The sequence below is a fragment of the Peromyscus eremicus genome, chromosome 1 (assembly GCF_949786415.1).
Source record: "Peromyscus eremicus chromosome 1, PerEre_H2_v1, whole genome shotgun sequence".
In the NCBI taxonomy this organism is placed as follows: Eukaryota; Metazoa; Chordata; class Mammalia; order Rodentia; family Cricetidae; genus Peromyscus; species Peromyscus eremicus.
The window spans coordinates 102,834,220-102,860,536 of NC_081416.1; the positions used below are offsets into that span (position 1 = coordinate 102,834,220).

At 42.9% G+C, this 26,317-nt stretch overlaps 1 protein-coding gene across 7 annotated transcripts in view; it reads left to right on the top strand.

Annotated features, from left to right (window-relative positions):
• The window catches only part of Aamdc (adipogenesis associated Mth938 domain containing), a 32,775-nt gene extending 6,458 nt beyond the window's left edge, over positions 1-26,317 (top strand). For 3 of the 7 annotated variants that reach the window (XM_059271058.1, XM_059271076.1, XM_059271044.1), the window contains exons 2-4: positions 18,071-18,220; positions 22,486-22,581; positions 26,144-26,317. In XM_059271058.1, the coding sequence (XP_059127041.1) occupies positions 18,089-18,220; positions 22,486-22,581; positions 26,144-26,284 (369 nt within the window). In that variant the 5' untranslated portion in view covers positions 18,071-18,088 and the 3' untranslated portion in view covers positions 26,285-26,317. Of the gene's footprint in view, positions 1-1,556; positions 1,712-6,016; positions 6,137-18,070; positions 18,221-22,485; positions 22,582-25,730; positions 25,842-26,143 lie in introns of all 7 variants that reach the window. The other 4 variants (XM_059271066.1, XM_059271035.1, XM_059271053.1 and 1 more) reach the window with 4 other exon arrangements.

Sequence of the window (26,317 nt, forward strand, 5' to 3'; positions counted from 1 at the left end):
GCTAGCTTGTGCTGGTGGCAGGCTGTGCCCTCCTTCATTCCATGACAGCCTAGCCTTCATGCTGGCAGGTACTGGCAGGAGCCAGGTTACTGCCCCAGCTCTTGGAATTTGCTGAGTCCAAGTGTCATGCATATTTACCTAGCAGGCTGGCTGCTCAAGTGCTCCACTGCACAGCAGGGCCTCTTAAAAGAGCTGTTGCCTCTGTATACCGAACCTATCTGTGATGCTATTGTCACCACGTTGGGTGCCATATTAATTGGACTTTCCTTTGGGCTGCCAACTCAGAAATAATGACACAGAAACTTATTACTAATTATGAAAGCTTGGCCCTTAGCTTAGGCTTGTTGCACTGGCTCTTATAACTTAAATTAACCCATATTTTTATTCATCTATGTTCTACCATGTAGCTTTTACCTCTCTCCCATTTTGTGTGTCTGACTCCTTCCATGTCTCAGTGACGTCTCCTGTGCACCTGGATTTCTCCTTTTCTTCCTTTCTCTCCCTGGAAATCCCTCCTGTACCTCCTGCCCAGCTATCAGCCCTTTCAGCATTTTCTTTTTTTGTTTGTTTTTTTCCCGCTTTTCGAGACAGGGTTTCTCTGTGTAGTTTTGGTGCCTGTCCTGGATCTCGCTCTGTAGACCAGGCTGGCCTAGAACTCACAGAGATCAGCCTGGCTCTGCCTCCCGAGTGCTGCGATTAAAGGCGTGCGCTGCCACCACCACCGCCCAGCTCCTTTCAGCATTTTGTTACACCAATCACAGCAAATAGATCTTCACACAAAGTACAAATATCCCACAACAATTTTTTCAGCCCCTTGGATAATGATTCTTAATCTGATATACAAATCCTCAAATCAAGAATATATATATATATATATATATATATATATATATATATATTTTTTTTTTTTTGGTTTTTCGAGACAGGGTTTCTCTGTGTAGCTTTGTGCCTTTCCTGGGACTCACTTGGTAGTCCAGGCTGGCCTCGAACTCACAGAGATCCGCCTGGCTCTGCCTCCCGAGTGCTGGGATTAAAGGCGTGCGCCACCACCGCCCGGCAAGAATATATTTTGAGTCAGGCATGGTGGTACACACCTGTAATCCCAGCACTTGGGAGGCAAAGGCAGGTGGATCTCTGTAAGTTTATGGCCAGCCTGGTCTACATAGTGAATTCTAGGACAACCAGAGCTATGTCAAGAGACCTTGTCTCAACAAAAAGGGGGGGGCAGCCAGGTGGTGGTAGTGCATGCCTTAAATCCTAGCACCTGGGAGGCAGAGGAAGACAAATCTCTGAGTTCAAAGCCAGCCTAGTCTACAGAGCAAGTTCCAGGACAGCAATGGCTATACAGAGAAACCTTGTCTTGAAAAAAGAGAAAGAGAGAGAGAAAAAAATTATAAACAACAATATGCTTAATGCTACTACTGAAAATTATTTAAATGGTTCTCCTAATGTTATGCATACTTTACTACAATAAGGTTTTTGTTTGTTTGTTTGAAGTCTTCAAGAAAACATGATTGTGACAGGAGGTGGTGGCACAGGCCTTTCTTTCATCCTAGCACCAGAAGGCAGAAGCAGGCAGATCTCGGAGTTTCAGGCCAGCCAAGACTACGCAGTGAAACTGTCTCCAAAAGGGGAAAGGGAGTACAGTTGAAGTTGGCTTGAAGCTAAGAACGCTCTTTCCGAAGGACCTCGCTGAGATTCCAGGACCCAGGTTTGGCCCTCAGCGCCTGTATCTAGCAGCTCACAACCACCTGTAGTTCTCAGGGATCGATGCCCTTTTCTGGCCTCTGAGAACATTTGCATACAGGTAATGAGCTGTACATACACTCAGGCACACACAAATACTCATAAAACAATTAGTTATAAAAAGAGAATGTGGGGCTGGAGAGATGGCTTAGTGGTTAAGAGCATTGACGGCTCTTCCAGAGGACCCTGGTAATTCCCAGCACCCACATGGCAGCTCACAACTGTCTGTAACTCCAGTTTCTGAGACCCAACACCCATGGCAAAACACCAATGTATGTGAAATAAGAGAGAGAGAGAGAGAGAGAGAGAGAGAGAGAGAGAGAGAGAGAGAGAGAATGAGAATATGTGGCTATGTGGATTATTATGGGAAATGAAGTTTTAATAAGTGGGAAAATATGGACTTTAGGCAACCAATGAAGTTGGGAATATCAAACTAAGAAGTCTCAAAGTACAAAATGTGGGCATAGGGGTGGAGAAGGGGAGAACCTGGGGACCCAGCTGAAGAAAATCTGACCCAGAGGCCAGTGAGATGGGTCAGTGGTTAAAGACCTGATGCCCTGGATTTGATCCCTGGAGGCCACATGGTAGAAGAAGAGAACTGATTCTTGCATGTGTTCACTGACCTCCACAAGCATGTTGTGACACACATGCATCCACACATACACAGAAAATAAAAAAGTTGGCAGGAAATCTGACCCAGAATACATGTTTATCAACCATTTTCTTTTTTTTTAATTAAAAAAAATTTTTTTTTAATTTAAAAATTTTTTTTTACCATTTTCAAACAGCAACAAAAATCTAAAATCCTTTGTATACTCATTAATTTCACTAAAAGCCAAAATTATACCTTTGTGAAAGAATTTCTATGAAAAGGAACTTCAAAGGAAATAGGAAAGTGTATTTCATGTTATAGAAACCTTATCAGGTTTCTATCTTGACTTTCAGCTGTTTTTCAGGCAGACTACTGTGAATCCTGGCATCTCTAACTGACTGTGTATGTGAGTGTATGCGAGGCTCCTTGGGGTCCTCCTCTCCATCTCCCAAGGGCTGGAGTTAGAGGTGTGTTCCACCATGCTGGGATCACAGGGTTCAGCCACCATGCCTTCAACTCTGAGCATGTGTTTTGTTTTGTTTTGTTTTTCGAAGCAGGGTTTCTCACACAATACTATTACATTACATTGCTTTTCTGGACTAAGACAAATTGTGTGTTACCAGTTTTTAATTTAATATCAGTTGCAGGTTGTTGGCACATACTCAGCCCAGCACTAGAGAGATGGAGGCAGGAGGATCTTGAGTTTGAGGCCAGAGTGAATATAGAATGAATTTCAGACCAGCCTGAGCTGCATGTCAAGCCCCTGTCCCATCTCAGAAAAGTGAAAATATAAATGTAAAAGCAAGTTTAATCTCATTTTGTTAATTTAAATAGCTGAGATTTATATATCAGAATGGTATGTAAGGATAAAATTGCAGCTACTATTAAACCTGTAGTAAATTTATTGCTAAGCACTAACTTGCACTCAGTTGAGTTTTGCTTAAACTTTATATTAATGTTTATTAAAAACAGCAAAATATCTGGCAGAAAGATTTGTAAATTATGATATATTCCTGAAGTAAACTACCACAAATACTGGAATATATTGTCAACAATGCTACAATGTGGATGAGTCTCAAAAATATATTGAATGAAAGAAGACAAACACAAAATCCAATTCCAATCCAGGCAGAGGCTCATGCCTGTAATCATGCAGCCCAAACTAGCTTTAAACTCACTATGGAACTGAAGGTCACTTGAGCTTATCTCCTTCCTACACCTCAGAAGTACTAAGATTGCAAGTGTTTGCTATCATGCCCTCACCTTTTAAAAGATTTATTTAGATTTTTTTTTTGTTTTTTGAGACAGGATTTCTCTGTGTAGCTTTGGAGCCTTTCCTGGAACTCACTCTGTAGACCAGGCTGGCCCCAAACTCACAGAGATCTGCACCTGCCTCTGCCTCCCGAGTGCTGGAATTAAAAGCTGTGCTCCACCACCAGCTTTATTTTGATTTTTAAATTATGTGTATGTCCACATGGGTTGGCACATGTGGGGGTGCCTGTAGAGCTCAGAGGCATCAGATCCCCCTTGGAGCTAAAGTTACAGTTATAAGCCACCTGATTTGGTTGCTGGAAACCAAACTTGGGTCCCCTGCAAAAGTAGTATTTTTGGTTTTGGTTTTGTTTTTGAGATAAGGTTTGTGTAACGGCGCTAGCTGTCCTGGAACTCACGTTGTAGACCAGACTGGCCTCGAACTCACAGAGATCCACCTGCCTGTGCCTCCTGAGTGCTGGAATCAAATGTGTGTGCCACCACCACCCTGCCAGTAGTATGTACTCTGAACCACTGAGCCCTTTCCCCAGCCCAAATATCAACCACTTCGTTTGTTTGTTTGAGACAGATCTCACTATCTCTCTGACTCTAGCTTGCCTGGAGCATACACAGCTCTGCCTGCTTCAGCCTCCGGAGTGCTAGTATTAAAGGCATGTGCACCCTTTCACACCCTTTTTATCTTAATTTTTAAACATTTCTATTAGGTACTTAAGACCATGAATCATGTAACACTGTCTGGTATGCTATACAACAAAGACTGATATTCACTGGTGTGGACCACAAAGTTGCTAACACACTGCTTACATATTAGTTGGAGAGGCGCCTGCCCTGAGCCTCCTAAGCGTACTTCTGCCATCCGCCGTACTGTTTGGCCAGTGCCTCTCCAACAAATTCTAGAAATCGGATATTTAATGCAGGCACAAAAGGAACTTATCCCAGCACACCACTTCCATTTTTACGTAATCTGTTTATACTGTCTCATTCTTAAATGTTTTTAATATACCACCAGCTGATAGCAGTAGTTTCAAACTGTGACTCATGACTCATTGGTGTGTTTTTATAATCAATTTAGTGCGTCAAGATCAAAATTGTGCTAAAAATGAAAAAGAATTTTTTGTTTGTTTGTTTCCGAGACAGGGTTTCTCTGTGTAGCTTTGGAGCCTGTCCTGGAACTGACTCTATAGACCAGGCTGGCCTTGAACTCACAGAGATCCACCTGGCCCTGCCTCCCAAGTCCTGAGATTAAAGGCGTGCGCCACCACTGCCCAGCCCTGAAAAAGAATTTTTAAAAAGGGAAATAGCACAGTCAGTCTAAGGGTCTTGAAGTGATACAGTCTAGGGGTCTTGATTGGGTTCATTTTTTTTTCTGCCAGTTCAGGAATTAAAAGGCAGGAAAGGGCCGGGCGGTGGTGTCGCACGCCTTTAATCCCAGCACTCGGGAGGCAGAGCCAGGCGGATCTCTGTGAGTTCGAGGCCAGCCTGGGCTACCAAGTAAGTTCCAGGAAAAGGCGCAAAGCTTCACAGAGAAACCCTGTCTGGAAAAACCAAAAAAAAAAAAAAAAAAAAAAAAAAAAAGGCAGGAAAGACCTGAAGTGCAGCAGCTAGCAAGAAACAGAGAGATCGAAACACCACTGATAGAATCAGCAGTTGAGGAAAGACATTTATTTATTGAGGGTGAGGAAACACACCTCCAGCAGGCACAGAGAGAAAAAAGATCCCTGTAAAGCAGAGGAAGGATTCAGGAAGCTGAAAACTGCACTCTGTGTGTGTATGGAGGTGGGGAGCCTCTGGGGAGCTGCCTCCCTAATTTAGAGTTGGTCAGTTTGAAGAAAGCTAGGATGGTTGATTGTCTCAGAACTGGTGTGTGGATGTCCTGAACATGCCATGAGCTTTTTGCGCCAGTCCATCAGCAGAGGGCCTGCAAGCCTTTGTTTTAAGCTGTTAGGCTTTTGTCCCAAGTCAAGAGGGTGAGAAAGAAGCTGGCCATCTTGGAAATTCACTACCTTTATTACTTAGCCATGGCCCCTCTCTCTATCTGTCTGCCTGCCGGGGTGTCTAACTCCTGATCTCTCAACAGGATCCCAAAATACTACGCATAAGTATTATTTTGATGAACCAGCCTGCCTCCATTTTTAGGCTTAAAGTCATCTTGTAGTAAAGACAAACTAGGCTCATTCCTTTTCATGATTAAATCTCTGTTTCTCAAGGATTGGGCTATGCCCCACCTGTGACCTTAGCTACAATGTTCTGTACTGCCTGTTCCAGGAAAGGGCAACCATGTCTTTGTTTCAAAAGGTTTTTATGACCACCTGTTATTCTGACTACCTTGTTTCAACCACTTTGCAGTTACGTCTTTGTTTTAGGAGCTCCTTATAACTACCTTGTGCTTATGTTCTGCTCCTCTAGAGCCTAGTTTGCCTGCCAAAATCACCAACTGGAAACCACCTACCCCAGAGCTATAAAACCTTGTCTTCCCCATGTCCAGTACTGACCTCTTGAATCCCACCTTAGGAGGAGGAAGCCTCTGTACGTGAATAAAAAATTTATTTTATTGTTTTATTATCATTATCTTATTATTAATTAATGCAAAAAATTCACTTTAATTAATTGCTTGCTTTAATTAATTTGGCCATGATGACTTAGGTCAGTGGTATTTCTCCTCCCATCTTTGGGATTAACAATTTCACAGTAATTATATACACAGTAACTAATGGGATTTATCCCAAGCATACAAAATTTCTTTAACATGTAAAAATCAGTCTCTATATTACATCATATTAACAGAAAGAAAAAGGCCCATTCATTTCAATGGATGCAGGAAAAAATTTTGAGGGGAAAAAAAAAAACCTTTGACAAGATTCAATTTTTTTTTGTGGTAAAAATATTCAGCAAACTAGGAATATCAGGAACTTTTTCAACCTTATTGATAATAGTATCTATGAAAACTCCACATTTAATATATTAGGGGCTGGAGAGATGGCTCAGAGTTTAAGAGCACTGGCTGCTCTTCCAGAGGTCCTGAGTTCAATTCCCAGCAACCACATTGTGGCTCACAACCATTTACAATGAGATCTGGTGCCCTCTTCTGGTCTTCAGGCATACATGCAGGCAGAACACTGTATACATAATAAATAAATAAATAAATATTTAAAAAAAGAAATCCCACATTAATATATTAGTGGTGAACACTGATACTTTCGTCCAAAAATAAGGAACAAGACAGGCCTGTACACTCAGTTATGTCAATTGTATTAATACTGGAGAGGAGGTTCTAGCCAGGGCAAATGTAAAAGGAAGAAAATGTAGTTAGATTAGTGTGGGTAGAGGCATGTGTGTACTTAGCTCTGTCTTAACTGAACTCAGGGCCTAAGGTCGCTCAGCAATCCTGACAACTTACACTCTATCTTAAGTGACATAGTCTTTTTTTTTTTTTTAACATAATATTTTTATGGATTATTGGGGAAGTGATCACACTCACTTCCCAGTCTTCCCAGGACCACTCCCCACCCACGTGGCCTCCCTCCCCCCCCCCCCAAAAAAAAAGAAGAAAAAAAACCCACTAAGTCCAATTTGTGTTGATCATATACTCACTGGAGCATGGTCAAACTCCACATAAGAAATCTTTAGGAGGGCTAGAGAGATAACTCAGTGGTTAAGAGCATTGGCTGCTCTTCCAGAGGTCCTGAGTTCAATTCCCAGCAACCACATGGTGGCTCACAACCATCAGTAATGAGATCTGATGCCCTCTTCTGGCATGCAGGGATATATGCAGACAGAACACTGTATACATAATAAATAAATAAATCTTTAAAAAAAAATCTTAAGGAATAAAAAAAATGTTTTAGATAAAAACAATCAGAATTAACAAGTTTGTAGGATTCTAAATAAAGTACATTTTAATATATTAGCAAAGAACAATCCAAATTTGAAATTAAGATAATTCTAACCAGGTAAGGTAGCTTTACCTATAATCCTAGCAACTCAGAAGGCATAGGCAATATAGCAAGATACCATCCTCCAAAAGGAAGTCTTTACAATACCATCAAAAATAATAAACTAGTCAAAAACTAAATAAAAATTTACTATTTACTTATTTTGGTTTTTTGAGACAGGGTTTCTCTGTGTAGCTCTAACTGTCCTGGAACTTGCTCTGTAGGCCAGGCTAGCCTCGAAGTCACGGAGATCAGCCTGCTTCTGCCCCCTGAGTGCTGAGATTAAAGGCGTGCATTGCTGCTGTCTCCACCACCTGGCAGAAAGAAAAGTCTAGATCCAAGTCACAAGTGTAGAGTCCATTGGTGGGTTCTTTTTCTTTCTTATTTTTTTGTAATTTAAGGTGTGTACATGCACATAAAGTGTCTGGGGACCTGACACATTTATTTATTTATTTTTTTATTTTGTTTGTTGTTTTTTGTTTTTTGAAGCAGGGTTTCTCTGTGTAATAGCCCTGGATGTCCTGGAACTCGATTTGTAGACCAGGCTGTCCTCGAACTCACAGAGATTCACCTCCCTCTGCCTCCTGAGCTCTGGGATTAATGGCATTTTTGTGTGTGTGTGTGTGTGTGTGTGTGTGTGTGTGTGTGTGTGTGTGTGTGTTGGCATGCTTGTAGAGGTGAGATGACAACTTGTGAGAGTTGATTCTCTCTACTATATGGATTCTGGAGATTGAACGTAGATCATCAGATGTGGCAGTGGTCACCTCTATCCACTAAGTCATCTTACAGGCCCCCATAGAACAACTTTATGGAGTCAGTTCTCTCTGTCTTCACATGGATTCTGGGAATTGAACTCAAATCATCAGCTTTGTGCATCTGGCACGTTACTCACTGGGCCATCAAAGCCCTTCACTGATAGGCAGGAGCTGGATGAATAAATACATGAAGGTAAACATAGAGTGGATAGGTAAATAATTTTTGGAACATCAAATTCACAGGTGTTATAGTTTCTCTTTAAGAGAATTTACTAAGTAAGAAATTCAGGAAGAAACAATTTCATTCCCAACAAGAGACTGAATAAGTGAGATGGTTGAAGAATTAGAGGATGTGAAATTCCTACAAGAGAAGCATGTGCCAGGCTATGGTGGTACACGTCTTTAATCACTCTAGGGAGGCAGAGACAGGCGGATCTCTGTGAGTTCAAGGCCAGCCAGGGCTCCACCGAGAAGCTCTCAAAACAAAGAGTAGCAAGTAAGGAAGAGCTGTAATCCTTCATTAGCATTTTATCACCTGAGTGGAAGAGGAAGGCACCTTCTCGTCTGTAGTGCAGAGGGAATGCAGGTGAGAGGTAGTTCAACCTACTTGCCAAGGAGACTGTTTCTAGTGTCAAGACAGTGTGGTGAGAGGACTGTCTGATGGAACTACGTTCCAGTCTCCACTCTCCTAAAGCTACTCAACCTTAGCCGGGCGGGGGTGGCGCACGCCTTTAATCCCAGCACTCAGGAGGCAGAGGCAGGCGGATCTCTGTGAGTTTGAGGCCAGCCTGATCTACAGAGCAAGATCCAGGAAAGGCACAAAGCTACACAGAGAAACCCTGTCTCAAACCCCCCCCCCAAAAAAAGCTACTCACTCAACCTTACAATATTACCATGTCAGAAAATTGTAGTGTGCCCCTTGCATATTATTCCAAAATTTGTTCATTGTTCATATTGATACTGTTACTATTAGGATATATTTTACACATTGGCTTTTGAGTTATGAGGATGGATTTTTAAACATTAATTTCAAACCAGAATGACTTGAAACATCTTTGTAATGTTTGATATAATGTAAATGTAAAATGGGGGCTGAAGAGATGCCTCAGTGGATAAGAGCACTGGCTGCTCTTCCAGAGGACCTGGTTTGATTCCCAGCACCCACATGGCAGCTCACAGCTGTCTGTAACTCCAGTTCCAGGGGCTCTGATCCCCTTTTCTATTCTCTGTAGGCACCAGGCATGTGCATGGTACACAGAAATGCATGCAGGCAAAACATCCATATACATAAAATTAGTAATAATAATAATAATAATAATAATAATAAGCATGGCGGTACAAACCTTTAATCCCAGAGCTCAGGAGACAGAGGCAGGAGGATCTCTGTGAGCTCTAGGCCAGAGCGGTCTATATCGCAAGTTTCTGTCCAAGTTCTGATCCAGCCATGACTTCAAAAAAACAAAAAGGGAGAGGTGCAGAGAAGCTTGTGGCTTGGATCTAGAAACCTGACTGGGGTTTTACTGTCCTGACAGTAAAACTGAAGTGATATGTACAAGAGCACAGAAAAGCTGGCGTCAGCTGGGTGGTGCTCACGCTAAGGAAGCAGCACCAACTGCCTCAACAATTCTGAACCTCTGTGTGTTTATTATGTACGTCAGCGTTGGGATGGGTGTCAGCTAATCTCCGTAGGAAAACAGGAAGAAGGGGGAAGGAAGCAACAGTTGCTAGTTTTTGTACACACTCTTCAATCATCTGTAAACACTTGTGCTTGGATAAGGAACGAAGGCTATGCCATTTCCATGAGTCTGAGGCCTTGATCCTTTTAATGGCTGTGCGTTCATTCAGAATATCACTCACTTGGCTTCCGGCTTCCTCCTCGCCCTACAGAAAGGAGCTAGAGAGAAGGCTAATCAGAGAAGAGTGCTTAATGCTCTTGTAGAAGACCCAGGTTGGGTTCCCAGCACCCACAAAGCGGCTCAAAAACCATCTGAAACTCTAGTTCCAAAAGATCCAGTGCCCCCTACTGGCCTCTTTTGGCTCCTGCATACAGGTAGTGCACTTACAATCATGCAGGCATATGCACATACACATAAATAAAGATAAATCTTTTTTTTTTTTTAAACAAAGGATAGGAAGCAGCACTGGAGTGTACATGGTTATAGAAAGGGCCATGTGAGATCATAGCATGGTGTCTATTTGCAAGCCATAAAGAGGTCTCACCAGAAACTAACCTTGCTAGCATCTTAATCTTCTATTCTAGCTTTCCGAAGTGGGAAAAGAAAGTTCTATCATTTAAGCCACCTGTGGTATTTTGTGTTAGAGACCATAGCACATTCCTCAAGGTACAGATACAGACATCCTCTGCTCATGCTAATTTACTATTTCTCATAATTCATTGTGCTGCTTCTCAAACGTTTTCTTGGGAGCCGGGTGGTGGTGGCACGCCTTTAATCCCAGCACTTGAGAGGCAGAGGCAGGCAAATCTCTGTGAATTCGAGGCCAGCCTGGTCTACAAAACCCTGTCTCAAAAAAAACAAAAAAAAAAAAAAAAAAAAGGTTTTCATGGGGACAGCTCAGCGGGTAGAGGCTGACTACGTGAATTCGATCCTAGGACCCCACAAGGTGGCAGGACAGAAGCACTTCTAACCTCCACATAAACGTGGTGTGCACTTACACACACATACCACAAAAACAAGTTAATTTTTTTAAACAGGGTCTCACTATGTAGCCCTAGCTGGCCTCAGTTATCCTGCCTCTGCTAGCTGCTGAGATTGAAGGCATACACCATCATGCTCAGCCTTTTAAGGTTTTTTTGTTTTTGTTTTTGTTTTTTTAAATTTTTATTTTCCAGAGTTGAGGACTGAACCCAGGGCCTTGTGCTTGCTAGGCAAGCACTCTACCACTGAGCTAAATCCCCAGCCCCTCAGCCTTTTAAGTTTTAAAAAATTATATTTATGAAAAAGGGAAAAATACTTTATTTATTTATTTGGTTTTTGTCGTATGTTTAATGAGGCAGGATCCTTCTATGTAGTCCTGGCTATTCTGAAACTTGCTGTGTGAAGTAAGCTGGCCTTGAACTCACAGAGTTCTGCCTACGTCTGCCTCCCAAGTGACAGTGTTAAAGGAGTGCCCCACTATGCCTGGGAAAATGCGTATATTTTCTCTTCTATAGTGCACTATATGGCCTCAAAAACAGGAGTCGTGTGTTTTAAATTTGTCTTCCTTGCACAGTACTCAGTTACGTATTTTGTAATGACTGTTTAGAAATGGAAGTAGCAAAATTGCATTAGTAGTTAAATGGTATTGAGTAAAAGTATGGCTTTGCAGTTGTCTTTACTGAAGGTTATGTACTTTTAGCAGAGAGAAGTGGGACATTGACAAAGAATGGATCATGGGCCCATGCCCCAGCAGAGTCCAAACATGGAGTGAAACAGCTCCTCCTCACTTATTGTCATTTCTCCTCGCTGTGGCCTCCTGACAAGGCCATCTGGGTGGTCTCCACAAGAATTTTAACTGCTTACCATCTACACACTAGTAGCTCCAGAACCTCCTGTATTTCAACTTTGCTGATGTACCTGGTGGTGAAGACTTACTCTCAGCTGGGACTAAGGGTTATATTCATACAAAAGTCTACTCAACTGTAGGAAGACACTGACTGGCTGCTGTTCAGGGCATTACTGGTTTTTATGACAAAAAGAAATCCACAATTTAAAAGAGAAATTTGCCTGTAATGGTATCATGACTGAACATCTCAGGAATGTAGAAGTTGTTCAGCCTCAGGGTGGCCAAAGATAAACATACCAGTTTCTCTCTTGCAAGGTTGGCTAAGTCAAGGAGAGAGCTCAACACTCATGGATTCTAAAATGAATACAAATAAGGGGAGAAGGTCTTTGACTGTCTTCTCTATACCTACTCTGGCTGTCCTGTGATTTTCCGCAGTTAACAATGGCCATTTTAATTTTACTCATTCAAACTCTTATTCCCGTCTGCATGGTTACAGAAAGTGCAGGTTATACAGCCTAGTAACACACGAGAGAGAGCTGCAGTAGGACAGTAAACAAACCGGATGTTCCTCTTGTAAAAAAGAATGAATTGGGATCGTTTGCTTTATGTTGACTTCACACTTCAGTGTGGTCTGGTGTCCAGTTACCTGGTCAGAGACCACCACAGGTGTTGCTATGAAGTTACTTTGTAGATGTAGCTAACACCCACGATTCCTTGACTTAAGTAAGATTGTCCTTGGTTCTCTGAGTGGGCCTCATCCAATTAGGATGATCCAATAAGAAAAGCCTAAAAGGAAACTAATGTTTTCTTGATGAAGAAGAAATGAGTCCTTGACACTGCAACCAGTCTTCCCCTAGACGTTACAACCAACCAGCATATTCTCCTTGTTTTGGATTTGCCAACCCCTTCTATTGTGTGAGCCATTTCCTTCAACCGTTAATATAACACCCCAAGGGTGGTGATGGAGGCACACACTTGTAATCCCAGCGCTAGAGAAGTGGAAGCAGGAGAATCAGAAGCTCCAGGCCATCATTGGCTACACAGTGAGTTTGAAGCCATCCTGAGCTACTTGAGACCCTGACTACAAAAAAGAAATCTTGGCTGGGCTTGATGGCGCATGCCTTTAGTCCCAGCACTTGAGAGGTAGAAGTAGGTAGAGCTCTGTGAGTTTGAAGCTAGCCTGGTCTACAGAGCAAGTTCCAGAACAGCCAGGACTGTTACACAGAGAAACCTTGTCTTGAAAAACCAAAAATATAAATAAATACTATAAACTTAATATATATGTAATCTCCTACTTCTATTTTTTCTGGAGGACCCTGACCATTACAAACCCCTATTGGCTGCATTTACTGTTTGTCTTGATCTGTATGCTGTTGTTATAACAGAATTCATGAGACCGGGTAGTTATAACGAAGCTTACTTGGGGCTGGTGAGATGACTCGTGGGCAAGCCTGAGGACTGAGTTCAGTCCCCAGAACCCACATGGTGAAAGGGAGCACCCAATCTCACAACTTGTTCCCTGACCTCTGCATGTGTGCTTAGCAACTGCTCAGTTCCTAGTGAGCACCCCATGATGTTTATATATGGCGTGAGAGCAGAACTGGAATCTAGCATGTGCCAAAAAGGGAGAGAAGAAGCTGACCTACTTTTTTGTTTTTGTTTTTTCGAGACAAGGTTTCTCCGTGTAGTTTTGGTGCCTGTCCTGGATCTCGCTCTGTAGACCAGGCTGGCCTTGAACTCACAGAGATCCACCTGGCTCTGCCTCCTGAGTGCTAGGATTAAAGGCGTGCGCCACCGCTGCCTGGCAGAAGCTGACCTACTTTATAGTAACCTACACTCTTGAAAACTTACCAATCTCATGACAAAGACATTGATCCCCTTTTTCATAGTTTTTGACAAATAACACTGGTCTCAAACATAATAAAGTAATAGAATATTCTAAATAAAAGGATATGTGGGGCTCTGAAAACAACTTCGTATTTCTCAGTTTATTACTTTTAGTATCTGTTTGGGTTGGGAGGTGGATGTGTGGAGATGAGAGGTCAGCTTTCAGGGTCAATTCTCTTCTACCGTAAAGGTCCTGGAGCTAGAACTCGGCCAGCGGTTTGGTGGTGGTACCTTTCCTCCCCGAGCCATCGTGTCCCGTTTCTTAGTCACTGTGTGTGAACGGGGGCATGTGCCATGGCACGTATGAGGAAGTCAGAACAACTTCAGGAGTCAGTTCTTTTCTTTATGGGTTCCAGGCATCAAACTCAGGTCTGGAGGCTGGAATTGCTGGTGCTCTTTTCTCACTCAGCCATTAGAGCTGCTGGCATTAATTCCCTCTGAAAGGCCTCCGTTCATCTGGGCTTGTCACTGACAGCCGGCACAAACCAACCACATCAGAACCATAACAGTGCTAGAATACCCACTTAATGCTTGGTCACAGTGTCACTTTATTGAGATTATGTGTCAACTGAATCATTGTCATCATACTTTTATTAAATTTGGAATCACAAATCTGAGGACACTCAGGTACAATTACTTGACTGAGGGTGTTTACACTTTTTGTTTTTTTTTAATGTCATAATATTTTGTTGAAAACTGGACATTTTAGATAATAAGGGAAGTCTTGAAAGTTTTAGGTGTTCGGTCATTTGATTATACTAAGTGATGTAACCTGTTTTATCCTGTGATAATAGATGACCTGAGGCTAGGCATTATAACTGGACAGAAGTGTATTTCTTACAGTTCTGGAAGCTGTAAAGCCCAGGATGAAGAAGCAGCCCTAGAAAGGGCTTTCTTGCTGCATCATTTGTGGTTATCCATTATATGTAGGAGAGCAAGGAGAAGGCAAGAAAAGAGGGTTGGGGCAGAGGTGGCTCAGCGGTTAAGAGCAACTGCTGTTCTTCTACAAGACCTAAGTTCAGTTTCCGGCACTCACCTAGGACAGCTCACAATTGCCCATACTCCAGCCCCCAGGGATCCAACAGCCTCATCTGGCCCCCGTGGGCATCCACGCTCTTCATGTGCAAACAAGCTCACAGGCACGATTGTACACAAAAATAAAATTTAAAAAATAAAAAGAGGTCAAACTCCTCCTTTTGTAAGGAACTTTCTTACAGGAACAACTTACTCCCGCAATAACAGTACACTAGAATTTTGGTGTGTGATGTTTTATTCATATGCAAGTTTTATGATAAAGTTTATTTTAAAAATAAGTAAAAATGGAAACACACAAGGGCAGAGCTCTCATAGCTATAGCCTTATCAGTTCTGTGAAGCCCCACCTCTTATCCAGCAAGTGGATCTCTAGTTAGAGACTACCCTGAACTATATAAGATCCTATCTCAAAGAAACAAAAACAAGGGTAGAGTGATTGCCTCGCTTGTAGAAAGCCTTGGGTTTGAACCCCAGCACTACAGAATATACTGGATATGGTCATACAAGCCTATAATCCGAGCACTTAGGAGGTAGAGGTAGGAGGATCAGAGAATAAAGGTCATCCTCAGCTACGTAATGAGTTCAAGGCCAGTTGAGATTCCCTAGATCCTGCCTGGAAACAAACAAGCCTGGTGTGGTAGCAAATCCCTTCCTTTTGGGAGGCAAAGGCAGGTGGTTCTCTGTGAGTTCTAGGCCAGCCTGGTCCACAAAAGAGTTCCAGGACAGGGTTTCTCACACTAGAGAAACATTGTCTCAAAATAAAAAAATTAAATAAATGAATAATAGAACAAATTAAAAACTGCTTAAAGGGCTGGAGAGGTGGCTCAGAGGTTAAGAGCACTGGCTGCTCTTCCAGAGGTCCTGAGTTCAATTCCCAGCAACCACATGTTGGCTCACAACCATAGATGAGATCTGGTGCCCTCTTCTGGCCTGCAGGCAACATGCAGGAGGAAGATTGTATACATAATAAATAAATCTTTAAAAAAAAAAACTGCTTAAAACTGCTATAATTAGCTGGGACAGTGGTGGCTCACATCTTTAATCCTAGCACTCGGGAGGCAGAGGATCTCTGTGAATTCAAGGGCTACACAGAGAAACCTTGTTTTGGTACACCCAAAACCAAAATACCTGCTACAATTAAATCTCCACAAAAAGTTGGAAGACATTCAAACCATAATACTAAAGCTATTATTTCTGATTCCCTATAGTGTATAGCCACTAGAATACCAGTTCAGCCCTATATTTTGATTCATCTTGTTTTTATTTTAAGGCTGTTTTTATGTTTGTTGGTTTGTTGTTTTTTGTTTTCAACACAGGGTTTCTCTGTATAGCCCTGGCTGTTTTGGAACTCACTATGTAGACCAGGCTGGCTTTGAACTCAGAGGTCCATCTGCCTCTGCCTCCCACTGGGATTAAAGCCATGCTCCACCACTGCCCCCGCTTTTTTTTTTTTTTTTTGGTGTTTTGAGACAGGGTTTCTCTATGTAACCCTGGCTATCTTGGAACTCACTCCACAGACCAGGCTGGACTTGAACCAAGAAATCCACCTGTAAAGACTGGTTTTCTAGGGGTTTCCTCTATGTCTGTATAGTTTAGTATTCAGCCATAAATTAATTCAATATTCAGACGCCTTGAGACGGCAAGAGTTTTGTGTACTACTAATGGATCCAAGTGTGCACTGAAGGATTAATTAAAAATCCCACTTGTTTTTATTGGTTTTTATATCTGCTTACCTCTTATTCCATGTGCTTCTCTTTGTTCATGTATGTAGGCATTATCATCTTGTAATGTTACCGTGAATTAAGCTACCCAGGTCTTTGGAATATAGGCTCATGGTTTCTGGTCTACTTGGGAAATGTGGAGAGTTTATACAAGCCTCTGTGACTGTGTCACCTTGTGTGAATTTTATCTTTTGTGTGATATATGTGTGTGTGTGTGTGTGTGTGTGTGTGTGTGTGTGTGCGCGCGCACGCTATACATGTGAGCATTAAAGCCTCCAATTGCTCTCCACCTTATTTTTTTGAGAAAGGGTTTCTCACTGAATCTAGAACCTGAAGATTCAGCTAGATTGAGTGGCCAGCAAATCCGTAGGATCCTCCTGTCTCTGCCTCCCCAACATGGGAATTACAGGTGTGTGCCGTCATGTCTGGTTTTTTGTTTTGTTTTGTTTTGTTTAAATGTTTATTTATTATGTATACAGTGTTCTGTCTGCAGGCCAGAAGAGGGCACCAGATCTCATTACAGATGGTTGTGAGCCACCATGTGGTTGCTGGGAATTGAACTCAGGACCTCAGGAAGAGCAGGCAGTGCTCTTAACCGCTGAGCCATCTCTGGTTTTTGATTTTGTTTGGTTTTACAAAGGTGCTAGTGATCTTGCTCAGGTCCTCGAGCACATCAAGCGCTTTACTGACTGAGCTCTCTTTCCAGCCTTCTCTCCAACTTTGAGAATTTAGGTCCCTGCCTCATTTGCCAATCACTTGCTGCTTACTCTACAGTCACAGGAAGCCTATTTGCTTTTAGTTGAACTTAGATGCCTACAGAATGTGGATAGGGGACTTCCTGGGAGCTGCATTAATCTGAAATTCAGTAGTTTGTATGAATAAGCACTTAGCAGTTTATGATAGGTCTTTAATTTTATTTCTAGAGACAATTGTTTTATTTTCAAAATCAAGGTGTTGAGCTTTTCTTTCACTTTATTATTTTGTTTTGTTTTTGTTGGTTTTGTTGTTGTTGTTTTAATTTTTTTTAAAGATTTACTTATTTTATGAATGAGTGCTCAATCTGCATGTACACCTTTATGCCAGAAGAGGGCATCAGATCTCATTACAGATGGTTGTGAACCACCATGTGGTTGCTGGGAATTGAACTCAGGACCTCTGGAAGAGCAGCCAGTGCTCTTAACTGATGAGCCATCTCTCCAGCTCCATGTTTATTTGTTTTTTGAGACAGGGTTTTTCTGTGTAACAGCCTTGGCTGTCCTAGAACTCACTTTATAGAGCAGGGTGGCCTCAAACTCACAGAGATCCACTTACCTCTGCCTTCCCATAGCTGGGATAAAGGTATGCACCACCACACCCTGCTAAGTCTACACTTTCAGACTTTATCCTGAGGTTTACCTCTGGAGTCTTCAGAATAATGGTCATCTCTGCTCTCCATGCTTTCACAATTCTGGATCCCAAGAATAATGTCTGTCTTAGAGAAGTGCTCAGTAAAGACCTGTATTCACAATGGGGTAAGGATCTTGTTAGAGAAGGGTACATGTGGAGAACTGGGGCCTCATCTCTGAATTTTAGAGTGGCTTCAACTTTCCTTAGTGGCTGACTTAGCATCTTTTTCTTTTAATTTCAGATTTCAGCTCAGTTACCTATGGCTTCCCCTAAAATTGCTTCCCTCTCTTGGGGGCAAATGAAAGTGCAAGGCTCTACCTTAACCTATAAGGATTGCAAAGTATGGCCAGGAGGCAGTCGGGCTTGGGATTGGAGAGAAACGGGAACTGAGGTAAGACTCTGGTGATTAGATTAGTTGACACTCCAGGAGGCTGACCAAGTAACTTCCAACCTCCTAAACAGCCAAGGTCTCCCTCTTCTCTGCTGAGTATATTCATTACCATTAAACTTATCCTTTTGAAGTGCATAATGTAAGGCTGAAAAGATGGCTCAGCAGTTAAGAATACTGGCTAATCTTCCAGAAGACCTGGATTCGATCCCCAGCACTCACATGGCAACTCATCTGTAACTTCAGTTTCAGGGTGTCTAACACACTCTTCTGGCCTCCTCTAGCATCAGGCAATCACATGGTGCACAGACATACATGTAGGCAAAACACCCATACACACCCAATAAACTACACAATGTAATGTAACAGACCCAAAATTCCCATTATATTCATAAGCTTGTACAGTTACTATAATAGTAATCCCAAGATATATTTATTATCCCCCAAAAGAACTCCCACAACCATGAGCAGCCAATACCACTTTCTCCGTCCCGCACCTCCAGCTCCTGGCAATGACTAATTTTTTGTTATTGGGAATTCAGTCCTTAAGGGGCAAAATTCTAGGCCAGATCAGGCTACTGGCTTGGTTGAGAGGAAAGAGACCTAGACACACACCTTGAGATGAGAAGTGGGCATTGGGAGTTCCAGATCCTTCCTGACATGTAGTTTGCCTTTAAAACAAAGCTGTATGTGGGCCTTGTCAACCCTGTATCACAGGTGCAGGATTTAGACCTGGTACAGTTTGTTTCTGAATCTTATGCACTGCCCCACAGGACCTCCCATTCTTGAGAGTGCTGGTCATGGGCAAGCATGCAACAGAAGACCATTTTCAGCCTCCCCTTATTAGTGGGATCATGGGAGGGTTGTTTAAAATGAAATTCAGGGCTCCTGTGGCCCAAGGCTGGAATGAGGGAGGCTAAAATCACTGCAGAGAACAGCTATCAGAAGTTTCAGCATACCGTGGCAGAAAAGCAGCCAGTGCCTTGGTAGAATAAGAGATCAGTAGAGAAGCTGTTCATTCAGGTGAGGGACATTGAGATTACAACTCAGACAGTATCTCCAGGGGATAGAGTCCAGTAATCTTGAACCTTCCCTCAGACAGTATCTCCAGGGGATAAAGTCCAGCAATCTTGAACCTTCCCTCAGACAGTATCTCCAGGGGATAAAGTCCAGCAATCTTTAACCTTCCCTCAGACAGTATCTCCAGGGGATGTAGATCCCAGCAATCTGTAATCTCCCCTCAGACAGTATCTCCAGGGGATAGATCCCAGCAATCTGTAACCTTCCCTCAGACAGTATCGTATCTCTAGAGGATAGATCCCAGCAATCTGTAACCTTCCCTCAGACAGTATCTCCAGGGGATGTAGATCCCAGCAATCTGTAACCTTCCCTCAGACAGTATCTCCAGGGGATAGATCCCAGCAATCTGTAATCTCCCCTCAGACAGTATCTCCAGGGGATGTAGATCCCAGCAATCTGTAATCTCCCCTCAGACAGTATCTCTAGAGGATAGATCCCAGCAATCTGTAACCTTCCCTCAGACAGTATCTCCAGGGGATGTAGATCCCAGCAATCTGTAACCTTCCCTCAGACAGTATCTCCAGGGGATAGATCCCAGCAATCTGTAATCTCCCCTCAGACAGTATCTCCAGGGGATGTAGATCCCAGCAATCTGTAATCTCCCCTCAGACAGTATCTCCAGGGGATAGATCCCAGCAATCTGTAATCTCCCCTCAGACAGTATCTCCAGGGGATGTAGATCCCAGCAATCTGTAACCTTCCCTCAGACAGTATCTCCAGGGGATAGATCCCAGCAATCTGTAATCTCCCCTCAGACAGTATCTCCAGGGGATAGATCCCAGCAATCTGTAATCTCCCCTCAGACAGTATCTCCAGGGGATAGATCCCAGCAATCTGTAATCTCCCCTCAGACAGTATCTCCAGGGGATAGATCCCAGCAATCTGGAACCTTCCCTCAGACAGTATCTCCAGGGGATGTAGATCCCAGCAATCTTGAACCTTCCCTCACAGAGTCTGCTTTTACCACAGTGCAGCCAGCTAATAGTACTCCTACTATCCATTCACAAGCCTGTAATTTTGGTAGAAGGAAATGATTCTTTGAAAGTTTAATTTAGGCCTGTTTCCTTTTCAACTTGATCATAAAATTTCTGAGCCACAAAGGATGAAATCCTCTTGTCTGGCTGCTCTAATGGGTAGCAGTCAAGACACTGTTCTACAATTAATAGCTTTCCCCCAAAGGAAAAAACTGAGCTTTACAGCCCTCGGCTGGGTGATAAAAGCCTCTCACTAAAGAACAGAGCTATGCTCAATGAGTGTCTGGTTGCCTTGAGGATCTGGAAGCAAACAGGAGCTGAGGGCAGGTTGAAGATGCCCCGATAACAGTGTGATGCTCCAATTCCAGGTTTCCACAAGAGCCAGGAGTAATTACTGCCAGTGCCTGGATCCACAGGCCCCTGCTGTTATCTTTTATTGCTCAGTGCAGACACTGTGGGCCCTGCAGGACAGCAGCAGCAGCAGCAGCAGCTGAATTCATCACATGCCTTCCACTGATCAAGCAACTCTGACCAGCTTCAGCTAGCTCTAGTCCGAGTCTCCAGAGGACTATAGTTCTGCACTCCTTACAACCTTTCACTGCATTTCTAGCACTATCTAGCACTCTTTCTAGTTACTATCATGAAACAACGTGAGCCCTAAGAGTTTGGGGATTGTGGCTTTATTCAAAACAGTTTCTAGTCTTTGCTAAATGAAGTAACTGCCCAATAATTCATATAAATGCATTTATTTAAGGAAGGTGAAGTTCTCCAATCCTGATCTGTAATTCTAGTAAATGTTCACTGCAGTCATAGCTCCAGAAAATAAAGAAATTCTTTAAATAATTTTTATTAAGTTCAGGGTGATCTAGGATTGATCACAGAGTGTGGGACTAGGAAGAGCGTCGGATGCAATCCTTTATAGTCTTTAATCAATAGTTGTAATCATGTGAGTATGTTCCTTTTCCAGTTTTACCTTTTACAATTTTAAAATAATTTTCAAACATTACATCTGAAGAGATGTCTCAGAAGTTAAGAGCACTTCTTTCTCTTCTAGGAGACCTGTTTTTGAGTTTAAGTACCCACACGGTGGCTCACAATAGCTGTAACTCCATTTCTAGGGGATCTGACACTCCTTTCTGACCTCCAGACACTAGACGTGCACATGGTACATAGATACTCAGATAGGCAGAACACTTACACATAAAATAAAAACCTGTAAACAAGTTTAAGTCACAAACACTTTTCTTATTTAATTTTTATTTTAGTAAGTCTGCATAGGTATTTTGCCTGCATGTATGTCTGTGAAACCCTTGCATGCAGTATCCACAGACACCAGAAGAAGGCATTGGGTTCCCTGGGACTGGAGTTACAGACAGTTGTGAGCCTCCATGTGGGTGCTGGAACTCAAGGCTGGCTCCTCTAAAAAAGAAACACGTGCTCTTTTGTTGTCATTGTTTTGGTTTTTTTTCGAGACAGGGTCTCACTATGTAGCTCTGGCTGTCCTGCAACTGGCTCTGTAGATCAGGCTGGCCTTGACCTCACAGAGATCTGCCTGCCTCTGCCCTTAGCTCCATTGGAGGGAGAGGAGAGGGATAGAAAGGGAGATTTTCCTGTGAAAAAATAGGACTTACATAGGCCAGTTGCTGGGCTTAGCCCGACTCTATTTGCCATTATGTTTCATTCGTTCAAGCTTCAGTAAAAAGCATTCATTATAGCAGAAGTGATGTGTCTCTGAGTTCAAATCCCAGCTCTACCACTTGCCAGCTGGGTCATCTTAACCAAGTTGTATATTTTTTTCTGAGCTTCAATTTCCTTATCTGTAATGTGAGAATGAAGGCTTTTGTGCTCACCTTTCCTTATCATTATTTATTTATTTGTTTATTTGGGGGGCAGGGCTTCTCTATGCTTCTTTACATTCCCAGGCCCAGCATTCTTAATTGTTTCCTAAACTGAAATCTATTTTTGTTTGTTTTTGGCTTTTTGTTTTTTGTTTTTGTTTTTGAGACAGGGTTTCTCTGTGTAATAGCCCTGGCTGTCCTGGAACCTGCTCTGTAGACCAGACCGGCTTTGATTTCATAGAGATCTGCCTGTGTCTGCCTCCCAAGTGCTGGAATTAAAGGGGTGTGCCACCATTGCCTGGCAAAATAAAAAATTAAAAAAGTAATTCTGTTGTAAAGAAAAATTGGTACCTTCTGCTCTCTCTTCCATATCCAGCATTCTCCTGGGGTGCAGCCTGCAGATGTAAAGGAGGTCGCTGAGAAGGGTGTGCAGACTCTTGTGATAGGCAGAGGAATGAGTGAGGCCTTGAAGGTAGGTTCTGCTGTCTACAACATTTCTGAAGACAGACATTTATCCCTTGGGCCTTAGCTTTCATAGATATCTCCTTCATTGGAATTCAGCTCTACATATCATGTTTTCTCATTTTGCTGAGCAATAAAGTAGCCTAGGATGAGTAAGACTGCACACTGTAGCTGGAAGGTTTCTCAGGTTCTGCCCGTCCCTATTCCCATCCCGGTCCCGAGTTCCTGTCCAGCCCTGTGGTCCTTCAGCTGCTTATAAAATAATCATTCAGAGGTTTAAGATTAATTACCAATTGCATGGCCTATGGCAGGCTTTTTGCTAGCTAGCTCTTATAACTTAACCTATTTCTATTAATCTATAAGTTGCCATGTGGCTGTGGCATTACTGGTCTGTTGGCATCTTGCTTCTCCTTCGGCGGCGGCGGCGACTGGCCCCTCTCTCTCTCTCTCTCTCTCTCTCTCTCTCCTCCCTTTTCCTCTCCTTTCTTCTCTCTGTGTATCTGCTTGGATTTCCTGCCTACTTCTAAGCTGCCTTGCCATAGGCCAATGCAGCTTTATGTCATCAACCAATCAGAGGAACACATATTCACAGCTTACAGAAAGATATTCCACAGCAGCATGTACTACTCCACTTTGTCAGAATGGGGGCTTTCCAAGTCTGTGCCCAACCCTGATTGTGTTTCAGCTGTCTCTCACAAATTCTCAGTTCCAGAATTTCTCATGCTCTGCAGTTATCCAGTCAGTCAGTCATGTGTTGGTCAATAGCAGAGATCCATTCTTAGCAGTGCATTGTTCTTTATCACTGTGTGAACACGTGTGTGCTCACAGGGCAGCAACAGTGTCAGTAGGTGATGTACTTATAGAACCCCTCTTAAACATGGGGTCCATTGTTTGCTGAAAAGCCATTAAGAGGCACATTGGAGGCACATATTTGGTCCTTGAACCTTTGGGCCTCTTGCCTCTACATCCTGAATGCTAGGATTATAAGTATGCACTATCACACAGTTTATGCCATGCTAGGGTTTCTTGCATGCTAGGCAAGTACTCTACCTTGAGCTCCATCTCCAGTTCTTTATCATTTTTATTTTTGTTTAGTGTTTGACAGAGTCTTTCTCTGTATCCCTGACTGGCCTGGAACTTGCGTGATCCTCCTGCCTTTACCATCTAAGTGCCAGAAGTAGAGGCGTGAACCACTATGCCTAGCTTGCTGCTTTACCTGCAGAGAATGAAGCAGCCCTGAAGGGATGACTCAGCACTTAAGACCATTACAGAGGACCTACACAATGACTCAGCACTTAAGAACATTACAGAGGACCTACACAATGACTCAGCACTTAAGAACATTACAGAGGACCTACACAATGACTCAGCACTTAAGACCATTACAGAGGACCTACACAATGACTCAGCACTTAAGACCATTACAGAGGACCTACACAATGACTCAGCACTTAAGACCAATACAGAGGACTTACATAATGACAAAGCACTTAAGATCATTACAGAGGACCTACACAATGACTCAGCACTTAAGAACATTACAGAGGACCTACACAATGACTCAGCACTTAAGACCATTACAGAGGACCTACACAATGACTCAGCACTTAAGACCAATACAGAGGACTTACACAATGACAAAGCACTTAAGATCATTACAGAGGACCTACACAATGGCTCACAACAGGAATACTCGCAGAGGACCCACATGATGGCTCACAACTATCTATAACTGCAGCTCCGGGAATCTGATACCCTCTTCTGGTCTGCAAAAGCACTAGGTGTGAATGTGGTGCATAGACATACATGCCGGCAAAACACCATACACATGAAATTAAATAAAAAATTAAAGTATGTGTGCCTAAAAAAAGGTTTATTGATTTTTATCTTCTGTGTAGTTGTTTCATCTGCATGAACATCTTTGCACTCTGTATGTGGAGGCCAAAAGAGGGCAGATGCCAGGCTGGGAGTTACAGATGTTTGTGAGACTTCACGTGGGTATTAGGACTCAAACCTGGGTCCTCTGCAAGAACAAGTGCTCTTAACGGCTGAACCATCTCTCCAGCCCCCTCTAGCATGCTTTTCAATTGATGGTGGTAACCAAACCTCATTCACCTTATTTATCTCAGTGTCTTCAACACCTGGAACAGTGTCTGAGCTGTAGAAAGTACTTTAATTATTCATAAATACAGTTATAAAGATGCTGTCCCATTTGTTTATTTATCTCAGTGTCCTCAACACCTGGAACAGTGTCTGAGCTGTAGAAAGTACTTTAATTATTCATAAATACAGTCATAAAGATGCTGTCCCATTTGTTTGTTTGTTTGCTTTTTGAGTCGAGGTCTCCCAGTGCAGCCCTGGCTATCCTTGAACTCACTTACTATGTGTATTAGACTGGCCTCAAACTCACAGAGATCTTTTTGCCTGCATGTATGTCTGTGCACTGGTTGCATTCAGTGTCCATGACAAAACACCATACACATAAAATAATAAAATAAATATAAATTTTTTTAAAGTTAAAACACCCAAAACTAGGTAACTTCAGATAAATACTGTAAGCAAAATGGTGCCTTAAGAGGTTGCTTGGGCTGGAGAGATGGCTCAGAGGTTAAGGGCACTGGCTGCTCTTCCAGAGGTCCTGCGTTCAATTCCCAGCACCTACATGGTGGCTCACAACCATCTGTAGTTAGATCTAGTGCCCTCTTCTGGTCTGTCTGCATGCATGCAGGTAGAACACTTGTATACATAATAAATAAATCTTGAGAGAGAGAGAGAGAGAGAGAGAGAGAGAGAGGGGGGGGGTTGCTTATGAGTGGTCCATTCTCCATACCAGCCTCCACTGTGCACTCTGAGAAGACATTTGAGTTGCAGAGTATATAGAGTGTCAATGACATCCTCATACAAACCCTGTGATTTAAGTATTGTTAGCCCTGCTTTACAGGAGAGGAAACTGGAAGGTTCAACACATTTAAAAGCTAGTGGAAGGTCTTGTGGCTTGGCACCTGGCAAGTTTGACTTTAGACTTAAGTTGCACTGATTAAACTTCAGAAATTTACACAGCATGGGATATGCACCATGTTAGACATTTTTTGCACCTTAACTCGGTTCTCTTAACAAGCCTGTGAGCTTGACTTGACTGTCCTTGATTTATAAACACAGACGTGCGTGCTGAATTTGATTCCTTACTCACCATTCCACTGCCAGAAGGGCTTCAACCTAAGCCTGAGTCCGAAGTCCTGCATTCCCCTCCCTTTTCACCAGGGCTAAAGCGTGAGTGTGAGACATTTGGGAACTCAACAGTGGTTTGGTTTTCCTCCCCTGGGACTGGGGAGCAAACTCAGGGCCTCATGCATGCACACACACTCTGAACCCCTGCAGTAGAACCCCAGCTCCTCAGAGCTTTTCTGGAACTCACTGGGGCTCCCTGCCAAGTTTTGAGTGGTGACACACTGGGTGACTGAGAGGTGACAGGTGCTCTGTCTAATTCGGTAACATGCACTTGCCTTATGACAGGAAAAGAAGTTTCTGAGGCCCCTTTCCCCTTCTCACTCATCTCTTCCCCTTCTTCCCAGGTGCCTCCATCCACTGTGGAGTACCTCCAGAAACAAGGCATTGATGTGCGGGTCCTCCAGACAGAGCAGGCAGTGAAGGAGTATAATGCCTTGGTTGCCCAAGGGGTAAGAGTAGGAGGCGTCTTCCATTCCACCTGCTGATGGAGTCACAGAGAATAAAGCACTAAGCAACAA